Raw genomic sequence first — 19,902 nt, forward strand, 5'->3', positions numbered from 1 at the left:
TTGCTAAATAGAAGTTCAGGGACAGGATAGGGAGGAATCGTTCCACAGTATTGAAGCAGAACAGGGTTCAGTAGGGGAGGTTACAGCCTAGGTAATAGGAACAATCCTATTACACCTTGCTGCACTGACTGCGGATCCAAATTGCCGTTATACAGCTCTGTAATTCCAGCAAACCGTTCTTGTTATTGGGGTGCAAGTGCTGTTTGATACAGTCATTAACAGGGTTTATTACAAGTTTTTTCACAGCTCAGACAATTGGTTGTATAATTAGTGGTATATCGAAAAACAAATTATCACAGACTACCACCATTTAAAACATAGCCTTTAATTATATCCATAAATAAATAAAAAATAACCCATATATCACTGTATAAATAGGAAAACAAAAAAAGTTACGAAATAACAAGAAACAAATAATATTATGACCGAACTCGGGAAGTATATAAACAAAGGTGTAGACTGATGAGTATTTTGGGGTACTTTCCTGAGTCTCACCCTATTTATATAATAGCCTGCCTATAAACGGAATGGCCGCCACGATAGGGGCGATCCCGTATCAGGAACCTCCTAAATACCTTAGGATGGCCCTGATGAGGGGAATGGAAGCCAACTATTATAGGTTGGTAAATAACAAATTAATAGACAAACGGAAAAAGAAATTGCCAAAAGTACCAAAAAGAAAAAAGTTATATATCAGAATCCTATACCTCAAGGAACCTAATGTGTATAATAAGAATAGGTAAAGAAGATTTAAAAAAATAAATAAAAAAAGCGTATCAGAAAAATTAGATCTCAATAGTTGCTATATCCCAAAATCATATAAAAATAATGTCCCTGTTCAAACGCGTTTTGCCCAAATGAGCGAACATAAAGTGGACATATAATTATATATTGTCAATACCAAGATAGTATATTCCATGAGGCACAATGGTAAACTATCAGCAAGAAAAGATAGTCAGGTACCTCCCTCATTCAGGTACAAAATATAACTGCTATGCAAGTTTGCTGAGTCATGATGTATAGCAAGAGTATACTTGCGTGCCCCTGAGTATGATAACTTAGAAAGGACTCAGTGGTCACGAGTAGCCAAAAATAAAGAGGGGGGGGGGGCAGATGGAGGTTACGTCCACGATGGTGTAGCGCCATCTTCATCACCTATTCTTATTATACACATTTGGTTCCTTGATTAATTTCAGCGGCATTAGTTTATCCATTTAGATATATACATTTGATTTTGGTCCCCTGATGAGCCCTCTTCATTAAATGGTTGAAACGCGTTTGAACAGGGACATTATTTTTATATGATTTGGGGATATAGCAACTATTAAGATCAAATTTTTCTTATACACTTTTTTTCGTTTTTTTAAAAGTTTTTTTTAATCTTCTTCACCTATTCTTATTATACACATTTGGTTCCATGAGGTATAGGATTCTGATATATGACTTTTTTCTTTTTGGTACTTTTCTTTTTGGTACCCCAAATACTCATCAGTCTACACCATTGTTTATATACTTCCTGAGTTCGGTCATAATATTATTTGTTATTATTATTATTTGTTATTATTATTATTGTTATTTTGTTCTTTTTTTGTTTGCCTATATTTACAGTGATATATGGGTTATTTTTTTAGATTTATGGATATAATTAAAGGCTATGTTTTAAACGGTGGTAGTCTGTGATAATTACAAGGAGATATTTCTACGTCTTATTTGCCCTTGTGCGGTGCAGTTATATGTTCTAAAGCATTTTTTGGCTTGTATTAGTGGGAAAAAAGGGCTCATTAGCCGTTGTGTGGTGAAGTGAGAAAATTACAGCCCTTTTTGGTGTGTATTAGTGGCAAAAAAATATATATTATTTGCCGTTCAGCGGTGCAGTTATATGTTCTAAAGCTTTTTGTGGATTGTATAAGTGGAAAAAAATAAGGGCCTATTTGCTGTTCAGCGGTGCAGTTATATGTTCTAAAGCTCTTTTTGGCGTGTATTAGTGGTACAAAAAAAGTATTTGCCGTTGTGTTTTAAAGTGAAAAAATGACAGCCCTTTTTGGCGTGTACTAGTGGCAAAAAAATATATATTATTTGCCATTCAGCGGTGCAGTTATATGTTCTAAAGCCTTTTGTGGCGTGCATAAGCTGAAAAAAACAAGGGCCTATTTGCCGTTCAGTGGTCCAGTTATATGTTCTAAAGCCCTTTATGGCGTGTATTCGTGGGGGAAAAAAAATATTATTTGCTGTTCAGCGGTGCAGTTATATGTTCTAAAGCATTTTTTGGCATGTATTAGTGGCACAAAAAAAGTATTTTCCGTTGTGTGGTAAAGTGAGAAAATGACAGCCCATTTTGCTGTGTATTAGTGGCAAAAAAATATATATTTGCTGTTCAGCGGTGCAGTTATATGTTCTAAAGCCCTTTTTGGCGTGTATTAGTGTCAAAAAAATATATAATATTTGCCGTTCAGTGGTGCAGCTATATGTTCTAAAGCATTTTTTGCCATGTATTAGTGGACAAAATAGGGCTTATTAGCCATTGTGTGGTAAAGTGAGAAAATTACAATTACTTTTTTGGGGTGTTTTAATTTCCTTTTTATTTATTTCTTTATTTGATCTAACAGTATGTCAGACAGAGAAGTGTCAGGGGAGTGGCAGAGGCCTAAATGTTTCTGGCGCAGGCACAGGTCTCAGCAGGGTAAAGGGGCTTGGCAGCAGGAGTCGCAGCAAAAGGCCTGAGCTCCTGGTGTCATCTAGCAGTCCTGTCTTGACCAGCAACCCAGCGGTTCTTGAATGGTTGACTCGGTCATCCACTTCGTCCTAAGTGACATCAGACACCCCCAGCAAAGAGTCAGTGGGTTCATCAGACACTACCATTAGTTGGCATGGCGCTGGAGTAGGCCCTGTGCCCTCACCTGTCCTCAACCTGCCTCTGTCCTTTTCTGTTCCCTCAGCCAGAGAAGTATTATATGCTGTGCGCTCAGCTCCACTATACAGCGAGGACGAGATACTAGAGGACAGTCAGAAGCTACTGGCCAGCCAAGATGTGGAGGAGACATCTGCCGCTTCCTCTGGTAGGCGGGCAAGTAGTGATGAGGAGAGTGGCGTGAGAGCTGGTGTTGCAAGTGGTCAGGCTCCTGACCCAGAGACCATTGAGGAGGACATCAGTGACAGGCAGACAGTACTCGATAATGAGAATGTAGCTGATCGCACTTGGGAGCCGGGTCAATTAGGGGCTTCATCATCATCAGTAGAAGAGGGTGGAAGCTTGCTAGTAAGGCAGCGGCGGAGCCAGCAAGTCGCTAGCGTGGCAGGGAGTAGGCAGGGTGGCAGCAGTGGGAGGTCCATTCACGTGTCATGTCTGTTTTGGATCCACTCCAGTTTTTTTGGCTTTAGCAATATTGATGGCCTACTGACCAAATGCTGACCGAGTGAAGGTGGATGCTGCACAGACAGGATCAGTTTTTTGGGGGTTATTGTTCTGACGGATTAGAGGAAGGGCAAAATAATCAGTGACGTCAACACAAACTTACTGCTGACACCCACTCTGATGGAGGGGCTCTACTTGTATAAGAGCTTAAGAGAACGGGTTCTGTAGAAATCTACAGTGGATATAAAAAGTTTACACACGCCTGTTAAAATGTCAGGTTTCTGTGCTGTAAAAAAATCAGACAAAGATAAATAATTTCAGAAGTTTTTCCACCTTTAATGTGACCTATAAACTGTACCACTCAATTGAAAAACAGACTGAAATCTTTTAGGTGAAGGGAAGAAAACAAAAATAATGTGGTTGCATAAGTGTGCACACCCTCTTATAACTGGGGAGTGTTCAGAATTAAGCAATCACATTCAAAATCATGTTAAATAGGAGTCAGCATACACCGGCCATCATTTAAAGTGCCTCTAATTAACCCTAACTAAAGTTCAGCTGCTCTAGTTGGTCTTTCCTGAAATTTTCTTAGTCGCGTCTCACAGCAGAAGCCATGGCCCACAGAGAGCTTCCAAAGCATCAGAGGGATCTCACTGTTAAAAGGTATCAGTCAGGAGAAGGGGACAAAAGTATTTACAAGTCATTAGATATACATGGAACACAGTGAAGACAGTCCTCATCAAGTGCAGAAAATATGGCACAACAGTGACATTACCAAGAACTGGACGTCAATCCAAAATTGATAAAAAGACAATAAGAAAACTGGTCTAGCATTCTACCAAGAGGCCTACAGCAACATTAAAGGAGCTGCAGGAATATCTGGCAAGTACTGGCTGTGTGATACATGTGACAACAATCTCCCGTATTCTTCATATGCCTGGGCTATGTGGTAGAGTGGCAAGACAAAAGCCTTTTCTTACGAAGAAAAACAACCAAGCCAGGCAACATTTTGCAAAAACACATCTGAAGTCTCCGAAAAGCATGTGGGAAAAGGTGTTATGGTCTGATGAAACCAAGGTTGAACATTTTGGCCATAATTCCAAAAGATATGTTTGGTGCAAAAACAACACTGCACATCACCAAAAGAACACCATACCCACAGTGAAGCATGATGGTGGCAGCATCATGCCAAGGGGCTGTTTTTCTTCAGCTGGAAGAGGTCCAAATACCAGTTAATATTGGCACAAAACCTTCAGGCTTCTGCTAGAAAGCTGAACATGAAGAGGAACTTCATCTTTCAGCATGACAACGACCCAAAGCATACATGCAAATCAACAAAGGAATGGCTTCACCAGAAGAAGATTAACGTTTTGGAATGGCCCAGCCAGAGCCTAGACCTGAATGTCATTGAAAATCTGTGGGGTGATCTGAAGAGGGCTGTGCACAGGAGATGCCCTCGCAATCTGACAAATTTGAAGTGTTTTTGCAAAGAAGAGTGGGCAAATCTTGCCAAGTGAAAATGTGCCATGCTGATAGACTCATACCCACAAAGACTGAGCGCTGTAACAAAGTATTAGTTTAAGGGTGTGCACACTTATGCAACCATATTATTATATTTTTATATTTTTTCTTCCCTCTACATAACAGATTTCAGTTTGTTTTTCAATTGAGTTGTACAGTTTATAGGTCACATTAAAGGTGGAAAAAGTTCTGTAATGATTTATCTTTGTCTCCTTTTTTTACATCACAGAAACCTGACATTTTAACAGACTTTTTATATCCACTGTATGTGGAATCAGTGAATTAGTATAAAAGGAGTGCGCTCTTTCATGCTATAGTAGGTTCTTGGGCCTCTGCACGGTTCTTTATACCTGGCTCTAACATTGACCTGTAAGGCTGAGTTCATACTTGAGTTATTTGGTTAGTTTTGGCTCCGTAACTGTCCAAATAAGTGAAGTGTGCAGTGATTCTAAGAGCGACCCCTGTCATCTGCATGTCATACTGATCCACAGTATTGTTTCACTACCACAGTAGACTCCCTATGCCTGTTACTGCAAGGCACAGTGTTCTACACCACTAAAAAAGGCTCTTTGCAGCAAGGAAACAGCTGTTTTTTAACGTGATTCGCCACAAATAAATTAGTATCGAACCAAATTTTTGCGGAAAACCGAAACTGGCCAAGTAAAATTTTTCTGAAATTTGCTTATCTCTAGTTGAAGGCTATTGACACCTTTTGGGGGCAAGTTTTTTGCCAATGCGTACTGATGATCATTTTGGGCTATCAATACTTTTTTTTTTTTTAAATGCCATGTTTTTTTTCTTCACTCAGCATTCACTGTCAGCAGTGGATTGCTTCACCATATATCCATCAAAGAGCAGCTCTGATGGCTTGATCTGTAGCACTTATCTCTTAACTCCTGACAGCTCATAAACACTCATTTAACCTAAATTCTTAGCAAACTGATAGTTTAGCTATAATGAGTGTTTATGAGCTGTCTGGAAAGTACAGATCGAGCCATCAGAGCTGCTCTCTGATAGAAATACTGAGAAGAGGAAAGCAACAGTATGCAGAGGCCCTGATAGAGAAAGCTGTTGAGCAAAAACTGTTGAACATTTTTAATAAAAATCAATTCAAAATAATTTTTCTTCAAAACAGAGTAGAATATAATTTAAAAAATGCTCCCAAAGGTGTCCATAGCCTTTAAAAGGAATCTCCACTTTAATATAATTAGGGGTTGTCTCGTTAACACAGCTCCTTTTTAAACTGTGGTCAGTCCGATGATCGTCTGAATGCTATGGGCTTCAGAAACCCCCAGCAATCAGAGGTAATTGCTGGACCCAGCTAGAGGTCCTACAGGTGCAGATGGAAACTGTTTGACTGTCTGTGTTAATGTCTATAAATTCCTCAAGGTCCCAGAAAAATGCTTGGATAATCCATAGTATAAGAATAACACTTTACAAAGAAAAAGCAGGATGCTCGATAGAGCCCTCATTGTAGCCATCAAGGATGTGCTGGGCCCACCAATCACAGCTGTTGACATGTCTTAAGAAGGCTTTTGTAATTCTACCAAAGCTTTAAAGGGTCTCAGCAGTTTTTCTGACAGCTGTGGCTAGGGGCTAAGGAGAACAGTACAAGTGACTAGGGGCTTCACTGTGAGATGTTCTCTGCACTGATCTTCTTCACAGCCCATCCCCTCTGCTCTGACTGACAGCTGTAGACAGGGGTGCTCCTAGCCTTTCTGCTGCCTGAGGTGAAAATTTAATCAGTGCCCCCCCCCCTCCCATTTCCATTACCAAATTCTCAACGTAACCCCTTCCCTCCTAACATTACGTGTATCACTACAAAACATACAGGGTAATACAGCGCACCATACTTCTTACATCCAGTGACATCTCCTCTGATGTAGATGTTCTCTTTTCTCATCTTCTTCATTCAGACCAGGCCGCCATGATGATTTGTCACCCATCTCTCGTCTCTGCACTTTGACAAAAAGACAACAGGGCTCCCAACATGTCCCCACTGCGCCCCTGAAGTAATAATGCTTCCATAGTGCCCATATTCCCTATAGTCCATGTTCCCAGTAGTAATAAAGCTGACCATAATGCCCCCCAGTAGGGATATTTCTCCTTATAATGTGACAGTAGAAAAATGCCCCCTTAAAATGAGCACCAGTACAAAAAATGCCCCCTAATAATGTGCACTAGTACAAAAATGCCCCTGTTCCGTCTGCCAGTACACAAAATACCCTCTTAGCGCCCCCAGTTGAGCTAATGTTCCCATAATGTGTGCCAGTATAAAATACCCATATAAAATGCCCCCATAGTGCTCCTCTCCCCCTTCCCCATAGTGCCCCTATAATGTGCCAGTGTAAAATACCCCTATATAGTGACCGCAGTAAATGCCCTTATAGTGCTCCTCTTCCTCATAGTGCTCCCCATAATGTACCAGTATAAAATGCCCCTATATAGTGCCCCAGTAGATGCCCTCAGTGCCCCCAGAAGGTGTGCTAGTATAAAGTACTTCTTCTTAGTGCCCTCAGTAGAGGCCCTCATCGTGCTCTTCTTACCCCCTTCCCTGTAGTACCCATAATGTGTCCCCAGTATACAATGCCCCTATACAGAGCCCCCAGTAGATGCCCTCATAGTGCTCTCCATAATGTGCCAGCATAAAATACCCCTTCTTAGTGCCCCCAGTAGATACCCCCATAGTGCTCCACTTCCCCCTTCCCGATAGTGCCCTCCATAATGTGTGAGTATAAAATACAATTTTCTTAGTGACCCAAATAGATGCCCCCATAGTGTTCCTCTCCCTCCTTCCCCATAGTGCCCCACATATAAAATAACCTTTCTTTGTGCCCTCAGTATGTACTTCCATAGTGCTTCTGTCCTCCTTTCCCCCATAGTGCCCCCATAATGTGCCAGTAAGAAATGCCCCTTCTTAGTGCCCCTAGATGACCCCATAGTGCCCCCATAATGTTCCAATAAGAAATACCTCTTAGTGCCCCTAGATCCCCCCATAGTGCCCCCCATAATGTGCCAGTAAGAAATGCCCCTTCCTAGATGCCTCCATAATGCTCCTCTTCTGCATTGTGCCATACAAAAATAAAAACCTCCGTGAGGCTGGCAGCGATGCGATGCAGGCCTCTTCCGGGCTGTGTCCCGCACTGTATAACTCAGGCGGCGCTATGACGTCATCATGCTGTCTGCACCGGCCTCTGATAGGCTACAACCTATCATAGGAACGGAGAGGGGTGACGCCTCTCCCCTGACCCCCGCCGCATCCATCTGTATCGCTGTCATATAGAGATGAGTGCTTCCACAGTGGAAGCGCTCATCTCTCCCTGCCCTGCGCCTCCTTCACCTCTTCCCACCTATCTCCACGGCTGCACTGACTGAGGCAATCTCCTCACCTTGCCTAATTGGCGGTGCGGCCCTGGCTGTAGTGGTCTCCTGGTTGGATGCTACAGATGAGGTGTCACTCAGAGCAATGGAGAGGGGATTTGAAGCAGCTCAATGCAGAGAGCACATTACAGTGAAGCTGTGCCCTGGGCACTTGCAGGAGCAGAATCTGGCTGAATAAATACTTCACATTCAAACTACTCCTAACAGTAAAAGCTCCACAAAAGGTATATTTGGACTGTTCACCCCAGCCCCTACCTAGTGATGTTAGCAGTTTGGCATCATCAAAACGCTGACAGACTCCCTTTAAAAAGGTTATGCCATGAGTGAGGTAAATAATGAAAATTAGACAAACATGTAGTACATACAGGGGTGCACCACCAATGAGGCCAGATGAGGCAGCACAAGGTAGGGGCAAGACGGGGGCAGCGTAAGGGCGATGGGCAATGAGTGCTTTCATTGTGGCAAAGGGGTTAGGTTAAGAAATTGGCATTGGGGGATTGCCTCAGGCAGCAGAAAGGCTAGGTGCACCCCTGAGTACATAGCAACATCTAACAAAGCTAGAACCAGCCCTGTACATCACACAGATGCAGAAATCTTCCCATTCATTGCTGCTGTTGCTCTGATAGATTAAATGATATAAAACTTAAAGGGTATAACCGAGCATATGTGTGCAACTACCTCAGCTTTGATTATAGATCGGTTTGTTTGTTTTTAGATCAAAGCATCCACTCCTGGTTTTGGTTGAAAACTAACTGCACCAAAAACTACTTACATATATGAATTTGGCCTAAGGGTATGTTCACACAACCAAGCATATCTCATGGAAAAAACACAGAGTTTTTCATTTTTTATGATGCGGTCCCACTCTCGGTTTAGCGCCAATGAATGGAGCTAAATCACCAGCAGTAAAAAATAATAAAAAATTTTTTGTGTGACCCTACCCATAGGCTGCTTTTTTCTGCAGTTTAAAAATCCATCCATCAATCTATTATACAGAGAACCCAGGACAGATGTCATTGGACACCACTGAAGTCATTCCTGTGGTGGAACCCTAGAGAGCTTGAACATTAGTACCCCTTGGGCGATTTACACCCTTTACCCCACTAACATTTTGGTAGCCCATCAAATTTTTTCACTGGGGTACAGCCATGGGTACTAGATGCACCCCTAATTACATCAGCGTGTTAATGAGCTCATATCACAAAGCATTCTAGTGGAGAAACTGATTTTCTAATTGTGGTACATAGATGGCCCTTTTCAAGTTTACTCCAATGTATAACAGATGGATAAACCAACTAACATTCGAAATTGATATCAAGGTTAAAGAGATTCTCTATGATAGGTTTGGAAATGTATAATAACTGTGCAGCATTCAAAAAAATATAGAACAGAGATGATAAATTGGTCTAAAACCAGAGACAGCTAAAATCTAGGGAATGGGTCACAATAGGTGGATCATCTTGATCGAAAAATTTTTGCTTCTCTACAAGTAAATTCAATACAAGCTTGTCCATTTTTGTGTGGGTTTGGATGTAAGGTCAGTCATTCTGAATCAATCAAACCTGAACTATTCTTACCTCTAACACCTGGTCATACTAACAAGGAAGTCTATTGCTCTCCACAGGCATAAGAATTTCTACGAGGAAGTCCTTCATCCTAAACCGAAAACATGGCGTTGGGTCAGTAATGCCTGTTGTGTTTCAAAAGAATCGACTGGTGTTTGTTTCCATTCCCATGCCTCTTGGAGGCCCTTGGCCAATTCTTCACTCTCTTAATTTGTAGCCATGCAGTTTCCCTGTAGAGGGGAGCCTACATCGTTTCGTAAAAACCAATTGAAAAGAACATAACATCAACTATCCCTGGGCCCCTCTCTTTTAATTAGCCCCATAGCAGCTGCATGGTCTACGTCTACAACACAAATACAAATGGCTGAGATTATGAAGAGAATTGGGTTGTAATTTTAACACACAGATGAAAGTTATTCCAGAAGTAGCTTAACAACAGCATGAAGCTCATAAAAATAATTACTATTATTATTATAAATATGGAGACATCTGATCGATAATCATCTGTAGTAATACAAATTACAATAATGCACTTTGCTCTTACTCATTAATTTCAAAGAAAATGTCTTTATTTTGAAGCAAAAGAGAATAAAGATGAAGAGTACTGCTACGCGCTGGCCAAAGCTCTTTACCATGACAAATGTCCTTTGACTATTGGTCTGTATATACCATGGGGTAGATGCAAGGACGATCTTCTTGACAAAATTAGGAGTGAGTATTACTAGTGAATTCTCCTCTTGTTTTACACATTGAAGTGTACTGACTTTGCTGAAATGTAGGGTCATCTTCCCAATAGTAGCAGACCGAATTATGGCTCTCGTGTAATCTAATGGAGATATAGATTAATGATACTAGTTGCTTCTTGTATTTACTGTTTTTTATTTTCCATTATTTATTTGGACTTATCATACAAATGGACTATTGAAATTGGACTGATGTTACACTGTGAAGGTATCAATCCTTTGTCAAGGTAACCCCAGGGTTATTTAGGAGGTTCCTGACCCAAGATCGCCCCTATCGGGGCAGGTGTTCCGTTTTGTAGGAAGGGCCAAGTTTGAAGGGTCAGACATAGGGATAGAGTTTTCTCCCCCCCCCCCCCAATGATTATTAACCCCTGCATTCCAGTCCTTGATTCATATACACAATAATTGTGGGGAATTATGTTGATGTTATTCGATATATCTAATAAAGGTTACGTCTTAGATGGTGATGGTCCTGTAAATTACATTAAGGTGACACGATCATAAACTACTGGACCTTCTGATGGTTATTGATCAGACCTGTGAATTCTCTGGCCTAAGAGTTGCAATGTCTGTGTAAAGGGGGAATATTATCATCAATATTTATGCAAATATCAATAATTAATATTCATAAATAGGAGGAGCCGTCTATTGATGACTCCGCCTATTTATACCTTTATATAACAATAACACAATATTTTCACTATACTTTGCCTTACACTAATCACTAAACTAGCTGCATGCGCCTTACTAAACTATCGCTAATAACCACACATTACACAGATAGTTATATATAAACCATAGTATTTATTAATACCAACAATACACTACGCACGCAATACACTAACAATACAGGACTATAAATACAGCACTAAACTACACCACACAATTCCCAAATTCCACCCACAAACTAACTATACAATACACTCACATACAAATATTAGCAGCCCACCCCACCTGACTAATTCTATCCCTAAGGTATGACGAGGGTTAACGGTGGCACTGCAGGGGTGTATGCAGGCCACCGACACAAATACAGTATTGCAGGGCTACACAGTAATGCAAGGGTTAATACCCTGCAAATATAGTAACAAGGGGTTATCCAGGGGAGTAGGGGTTTAGAGATCAGGGGTTAACCAGGGGAATAGGGGTTTGGTTATGCAGGGGTTAATAGTAGGGGGTCAGGGGTGTAGTGGTATGGGCTCAGGGGTGTAAGGGTTAGGGGATCAAGGGTGTAAGGGTTGGTGGGATAGGGGTTCGTTGGTGGGATAGGGGATATGGAAAGAAGGAGGGGATACTTAGTTCAGCCAGGGGGGGTCGCTCCGTTCCTCTTGAGCGCTGATTGCGCTCTCCTTCAGAGGGGCCGGTCAGGGTCCTCTAGCCGGAGGGAGGGCCGCTCCGTCCTGAGCGCCGATCGCGCTCTCCCATCAGGGGGGTCTCCGCTAGAGGTCTCTTCATTGGGGGGGTCCGCTCTCTTCTGCCTGAGCGCCGATCGCGCTCTCAGGGGGGAGCCGGTGTCGGTTTTCTTCTGGGGGGGCGGCACGGCTCTCCCTCATAGTGCAGGGCTGCCGGGCTTTATACCCTGCAGCCCGCACTCCCGTGTCGCGGCGCATGCGCTGTGCGCGCGCTCCACGGGCCTAGACACGTGGGCCGGCGCGGTGATATGACGTCACCGCGCCAGCCCGCGCGTCTCTGCACACGCACAGCGGGGCCGCAACTTGCTGACAGGCGGGAGAAGTCTTTGATCTCCCGCCTGCAGCACCTTGCATTCCGGATAGCGCGATAGTAATCGCAATGCCGGAATGTGCATAATAGAAGGAGGGGAGGTTTCTCCCTCCCTTCTATCATGCATAATTATCTCCAGCAGCGCTGGAGATAATTACAACAAAGAACTGAGATTCTGTTGAATCTGAGTTCTTTGTAGTTCTCAGGATGACCGGACCTTAGTCCGGTCATTCTGATGCAATTAACCAGATTGTATCAGTGTGAATGCTTGGGGCACATTTACACTGATGCACCTGGTTTCAGGTATAAGGGGGGGGGGGGGAATATCCTATAAGGAGGCACGGATGGATATATATTATAAGGGGCCACAGTTATATATCTACAGGGGGCACGATGATTATATACATATCATAAGGGGCCACAGCCCTTACATTATAAGGGGGCACAGCCCCTACATTATAAGGGGCCACAGCCCCTACATTATAAGGGGCCACAGCCCCTACATTATAAGGGCCACAGCCCCTACATTATAAGGGGCCACAGCCCCTACATTATAAGGGGGCACACCTTCCAGGGACCACATATTTCCCACAGGGGCCACCATGAGCCCCTGTGGGCCACTAAGGGCAGATGTGCGCAGATGCTGGGCACATCTGAGCACATCCTCCTATAAAGTGACCATTAATGCCATGCATATATATCATACATGCATGCACGTGTTTGCATGCGTATATGTATATATATGCATACGTCTCAACCCTTCCTCAACAGTCTGTTTCTCTGGATATACTTAGATACCCCAGTATCCTGAGTGGAATACCGTTTCTAGATAGTAGATCCTTTCTGTCCTCTTTGCTGTGGTGGAAAACTGGTGTCAGGGGGTTTACCTTTCTCCAACAGGAATATTCTACAATCCGTTTTAGTATGGCCACTACACTTTATGAAAAGTCTCTTTCCCAAGAACTTGCAGATAAATTGTCCTTTTCAGCTTTTCCAATCCATAGAGTAGAAAGATTCCCTGGGTTTCTGCTCTACACTGCCTTCCCAGCTGCACACAGACTGCAGCCCACACAAGATTGACTAGAAACTTTCTCTTACAGAGGAAGGGTGGTGCTAGCCCTGCGTAGCCACTAGGGACCTCCTACTCCATACACAGCCAGTGGGATATCGAACACAATACAAGAAATACAGTGAGAAGTTGGACTCAACAAAGTTTCACCCAGAAATTAATTTTGGAGACACACTAACATCTAGACCTTGCAGACACTCAAATCGCATCCAAAAAGCAAACAAAACATTTATAAAGCAAAAAGACCTCATAGAATACAGGAGTGTTCTACAGTGGATTTGTGTTCTTCACTACCCTTGCAGCCCATCAACCAACTATAAATGCCATGTATATTAGTTCATCCTGTTTGACACACATTACTTGTGGGGTTTCCGTCTGATACCAAATCTTTGAATGAACCCTCTGACTAACTAATAAATTGTGTCCTAATGATAACTTTCATTGTCTTTCCTTTACATCTATTAAGGGATTACGTATACATTTATTTGTATTTCAGCCCACCTGAAGATATCTCAACTGAATAAAAAGGTCAATGAGCAAATTAAGCTATTAAAAGGAATTCATCTTTTCAAAATAATTGTGCGCTTGTTATTTTATAAGCCTGTCATCACAGAAAATCACAAAGATCTGAAAAGTATCCATTTTGTCTTCGTAAGGTTCAGTGCCTGGGAATGCACAGGTAGTGACCAACTATGGGCTGGCCTGGTTACAGCTCTTTGTGATGGGGTTGAGCATCAATTTGGGCTGATACCTCTTAGTATTTATCGTGCATTATACAAGAACAAGAAAATTGAAAATAGTAAAGGCTCTGAGAAATGGGTTTCTAAGGAGTTTCTAAAAATCCCACTGTGGCTTCTTACTTTATGTGTGTTCCTCATGGGAGTCTTGGTTTTTGCATTGATTTTAAATACTGTGATATCTAACGATAAAATATCTATATATTTCGTATACAGTTTTGTATCTATGTTTGGTCTTTGTACAGTAAAACCGTTTATAATGACCCTTGAAGTGACAAGAAATTTAATTTTGACTCAGAAAGTCAAAGTGTTAAAAAAACTGAAGAGGAAAGATATGAGCTCTCAGATGGGCTTCATGGCTGATGTCAAGAAGGAGGTTGACACTATCACTTCTTACCTTCAAATGATGGAAATATTCCAAAATACGAAAATAAGAGTCATCATAGAAATCACTAAACTGGACAACTGCATGCCAAACCGAGTGGTCGAAGTCTTAAACGCTATAAATATACTGCTTTCTAATGAAGATGCACCATTTATATCCATCTTGGCTGTAGACCCTGGTATCATTGTTGAATGTGTTGAAAAGTCAGACCTACTGAAAGGCATGGCGAACAATGGCTATCTGTTCCTAAACCGGGTTGTCACATTACCCTTTTCTATCCCCCAGATGAATTACCATACTAAGTCCGGTCATCTGAGTTATATAATTGACAGTAAAAATAGTTTAAGAAGAAAAATAACTGAAGATAAAAGTAGGTCTTCTGAAAATAATCGACTCTTGGAGGTTAAAACAGGCAAAGGTAATAAAGATGAAGGAGCAAATCAGTTAATACGGGAGGCACTGGAGCACCTGAAATCTGACGAATGTCTTGAATATATTACTGACAATGTTATCAACATGAGGAGGATTGTGAACTCCATTGTCATAACTCTCAGACTGATGGCCAGAGATAATAAATATCAAGAAATAAGCGCAAATAAGGTATCAAAGTGGGTGATAATGGCTGCCCAATGGCCGTGTTCCTTCAGCTGGATACTACAGTGCATTGAAGATGAGCAGCAGAGTAGAAAAGGCCAAGATTCTCAATACGAAAAAATAAAACTGTGGGACATTTATGAGATGTCCCTGGATGCTTTGCATGCTAATAGGGAGAGTCTCAAACAGCTTCTGGAGTTGGATGGGGATCCAGATACCTTCTGCAAACTACTAGAGTATACTGATTTCACTGTGGAAGATGCAAACAAGTTAAGAACATACACTGTCAACTTAGATCACACCATTCAAAGGAAGATTGAACTCCTACAAGGTAGTTTTAACTTTTTGAGGTTCAAGAAGGAAAAATCGCTGACTAGAATGAATTTATTGAAAATGAGCACAAGTCAAGTCTGTGACAAGGTTAGTCATTATTTTTGTTTGCAGTATTACAATAAAATAAAAAAATTGTGTATATATATCCAACATTTTGGGTTTGTCTCCCAAGTCTAAATAGAACAAAATGTATATGCTGAATACTGTATACAGATCTCATTGTGTTCTGCTGAATAACTCTATTTGAAACCAATGGGGATGCGTAAATCTGTATTCGGCAAGTTCCTTCTGGTTGGCTGGTAGCTTTTTAATCCCTGTCCTGTTCTGTGACCATGACCAACCAATATGTCTGCTGTGCATGACCGACCAACACGACTGGATATGACTGCAGCCTACCTGCTAATGCAATGAAATGTGAACACAACTAGCATGAAACACAACCTAATATGCATGTAACCAACTATGACCGCCATGTCTGTGACATCATCTGACAGTTGGCCATGTGCACATTTGGTGGTGTTTATGGCTAGTTGTGGCCACATTGCATTATCGGGTTGGGTGCAGTCACATTCAGTTGTGTTGATGCTCAATCATGATGAATATCAGTCACAACTATGTGGTTAAAAGTGATTGCTGGTGGTGAGAAAGGGTCAGGGTGCAGCCACTGAAATTTGCAGACACGTTTGCAATGCTGTTGTACACTAGGACCTCATTTATTAAAGGGATTGTCTAGAATAAAAACATTTTAAAAACACTAAGACATTCAACTATAAAAACAAAGGATATGTACTGTGTTATGTCAGAAGTCTAATAAAACTGGTGACCTGGAATTAGTAATGACTAAGGAGGACTATGACATGGTGGGAATAACTAAGACTTGGATGGATGATAGCTATGACTGGGTGGTTAATGTACAAGGTTACAGTCTGTTTAAAAAAAGAGTCTGAACACCAGAGAGGGTGTAAAGTCCTGTCTAAAGCCGACACTCCTGGAAGATATAAGTGAGGGACATGAACATGTGGAGTCACTGTTGGTAGAAATACATGGAGCCAAAAACAATAATAAAATACTAATAGGAGTTTATTATAGGCCACCTAATATACCAGAGTCCACAGAAAATCTACTACTAAATGAGATATATGAGGCGGCAAATCAAGAGGTTGCTATTATGGGGGGCTTCAACTACCCAGATATAGACTGGGAAACTGAAACCTGTATATCTCATAAAGGAAACAGGTTCTTGGCAATAGCCAAAGACAATTACAATTCCTAACTGGTCCAGGATCTGACTAGAGGGACGGCCATACTGGACTTAGTATTAACCAATAGACCTGATAGAACAACAGATGTGCAGGTCGGGGGACACCTGGGAAATAGTGACCATAAAGTAATAACCTTCCAATTGTCATTCAAAAGAGTGCTTCTTCAGGGAGGCACAAAAATACCAAACTTCAGAAAAGCAAAATTTGACCAGCTAAGAGAAGCCATTAGCCTAACTAACTGGGACAAAAATAAAATAAAAAAATAACAAAATAATAACAAAAAAATACAGCCACAAAAATAAAAATACAGCCACAAAATGGGATATTTTTAAAAGCATCCTAAACTCTAATTGTGAAAGGTACATACCTTATGGGAATAAAGGGTTAAGGAACAAGAAAACAGCTATGTGGATAAATAGAAATGTAAAGGAAGCAATAAATGACAAAAAGAAAGCATTTAAATCACTAAAACAGGAGGGTTGTGAGGAATCCTTGAAAAACTATAAGAAAAAAAGAGAATATGTAAAAGATAGAAAAAAGCAGCCAAGCTGGAGTCAGAGAGATTCATTGCCAAAGAGAGTAAAACTAACCCTAAATTGTTCTTCAATTATATAAATGGTAGAATATTTAAACCTGAAAATTTTGGCACTTTACAGAGTGATAAAGGAGGAGTTGCAGAGAGCTATGAGGAGAAAGGTAAATATTTTTTTTTCCTCCACTGTATTTACTGAGGAAAATAAACTGTCAGATAAAATGCAGAATGTAAAAGTAAACTCCCAAATAAAAGTGGCCTGTTTCACCTGGGAAGAAGGGCAGCAACATCTTAAAAAGATTAAAATAGACAAATCACTGGGACCAGATGGCATACACCCCCTATATCCCAAGAGCATTAAGTAATGTAAAAGACAGACACTTATTTCTGATATTTAAGGGCTCTATATTGACAGGGGGCATTCCACAGGATTGGCGCATAGCAAGTGTGGTGCCAATATTAAAAAGAGGTCAAAAGCAGAGCCAGTGGTTCAACTTGGAGGATAACAGGCTGAACTGGATGGACGGATTTCATTTTTTTGGCCTAAAAAACTTTTTCTTAGGCCAGGCATACCAAGGATTCAGAGGGAGGACTCCTATGTCAAGCACCATCCCCACTAAACAGTTTGTAATCAGCGTTGTCTGGAGGGTGTGACTGAGGAATCATTTTTGATGTCCTGAATTATATGATATTCTAGAATAACAGGTTAAGGTAACTTGAAAACATTTTTCATTCACCTCATGTACGTTTTTTCCTTCTATTTTAGATGAAAGAGCTTAATTTAAAACATTGTGAAGACTATATAGAGAAGATTGAGAAGCATAATCTGGATGGAAAGGCTCTTCTTTACAGCAAAAATGAAGAGATAAGAGTAGCCTTGGGCATGAATCTCGGAGACTGGGTGATATTTAGAGCTAAATTTTTAAGCTTGCCTACTCCAAACCTTTTCTTTTAAGCAAAAAGCACAAGAACTGTTTGAACATGACCATTATATCCTCATGATATATGATTTTATCCTGCGTTTCTTAAGGTCTCATACATGTAGAATATTTGCACTTGTACTGTATATATTAGAAAATGTACATATATAACATATTATTCCTATATCCACTTTTCCTGAAAGGGAATGTGTCTTTTGATTTTGTTTTTGTTAATTAAATGTAAGTCTGTAGAAGAGAAATTGTGTGTTTAGATTTTTTTTAAAGGTGTTTGCTTGGAGTTCAACATTGATAGCCTAGCCTCAGGCTACAGTAGGTCATCATTATCTGACCAGTGGTGATCTGACACCCGACACCACCACTGATCAGCTGTTTTAAGAGAGGCTACGATCTCACAGCATACTAGGCACAGTGCCATGAATCTCATAGTGGCTGTGCTTGGTATTGCATCCCAGATCCATTTACTTGACTGATACCCACATTGGCCATGTGACCGATGAATGTGATGTCACTGACCTCAGAAGAGGCTGTGGTGGTCACCTGAGTTTCACAGACTCTTAAAACAGCTGATCAGTGGGGGTGCCAGGAGCCAGACCCCCACCAATGAGATACTGACCTATCCTTTAAATGTTAATGTTATTGAATTTTTCACTTTGAGAACTTTCCTGGCTTGACAATTTTGGTGGCACACACTTTCTTCCTTGACCACACAGACCCAGACAGTGTAGCAGGGTCTGTGTGGTTTATAGCAGCTGCAATTAATGAATATTAACAGATAGAAAAGTGTCAATAGACTAATGTAGTCTCAGGAAGTGGTAGAATACTGCACCCCCCCCCCCCCAAAAAAAAAACTAAAAACTTTTAATATTATATAGGGAAGCTGTGGGGTAATCATAGATTATAAACAGAGATGAGCGAAGTTCTAAAAAATTTGATTTGACTGCTTTACCGAATTTCACGGGGAATGGCAATCGCTGTGCCCCACCTGTCATTGAACCCCTTGAGATTCTGCATTAATTGCTGATTGCGGCATCTGACATTAAAATTGAGGCCTTTCAGGGGTAAATCAGGGGCAAAAAAAAGTACATACTCACCTTATCCATTTTCTTGTGGAGAGGCCGTCATTGATGATGTCACCGCACCCCGCCAGTGCACTGATGTGGTGACATCAAATGTCACCCTGCGCAAGATTTCACATAGTTTCTTCTATCAAGATGATTAAAGCAGACTCTCCGCGAACAAATGGATAAAGTGAGTATGTATTTTTTTTTACCCTGACCACTAGAGTTGAGCGAACACCTGGATGTTCGGGTTCGAGAAGTTCGGCCGAACATCCCGGAAATGTTCGGGTTCGGGATCCGAACCCGATCCGAACTTCGTCCCGAACCCGAACCCCATTGAAGTCAATGGGGACCCGAACTTTTCGGCACTAAAAAGGCTGTAAAACAGCCCAGGAAAGAGCTAGAGGGCTGCAAAAGGCAGCAACATGTAGGTAAATCCCCTGCAAACAAATGTGGATAGGGAAATGAATTAAAATAAAAATTAAATAAATAAAAATTAACCAAAATCAATTGGAGAGAGGTTCCATAGCAGAGAATCTGGCTTCCCGTCACCCACCACTGGAACAGTCCATTCTCAGATATTTAGGCCCCGGCACCCAGGCAGAGGAGAGAGGTCCCGTAACAGAGAATCTGTCTTCATGTCAGCAGAGAATTAGTCTGCATGTCATAGCAGAGAATGAGGCTTCACGTCAGCCACCACTGCAACA

The 19,902-nt window shown here is 41.3% G+C and overlaps 1 protein-coding gene across 1 annotated transcript in view; it reads left to right on the forward strand.

Moving 5' to 3' along the window:
* The window catches only part of LOC122919747 (NTPase KAP family P-loop domain-containing protein 1-like), a 33,610-nt gene extending 15,459 nt beyond the window's left edge, over positions 1-18,151 (forward strand). Inside the window, exons 2-5 of the mRNA XM_044268932.1 lie at positions 9,879-9,933; positions 10,399-10,530; positions 13,850-15,489; positions 17,963-18,151. Coding sequence (XP_044124867.1) covers positions 9,924-9,933; positions 10,399-10,530; positions 13,850-15,489; positions 17,963-18,151 — 1,971 coding nt within the window. The 5' untranslated portion in view covers positions 9,879-9,923. The remainder of the gene's footprint in view (positions 1-9,878; positions 9,934-10,398; positions 10,531-13,849; positions 15,490-17,962) is intronic.
* Positions 18,152-19,902: the final 1,751 nt, after the last annotated feature.

This window comes from Bufo gargarizans, chromosome 9 (genome assembly GCF_014858855.1).
Source record: "Bufo gargarizans isolate SCDJY-AF-19 chromosome 9, ASM1485885v1, whole genome shotgun sequence".
In the NCBI taxonomy this organism is placed as follows: domain Eukaryota; kingdom Metazoa; phylum Chordata; class Amphibia; order Anura; family Bufonidae; genus Bufo; species Bufo gargarizans.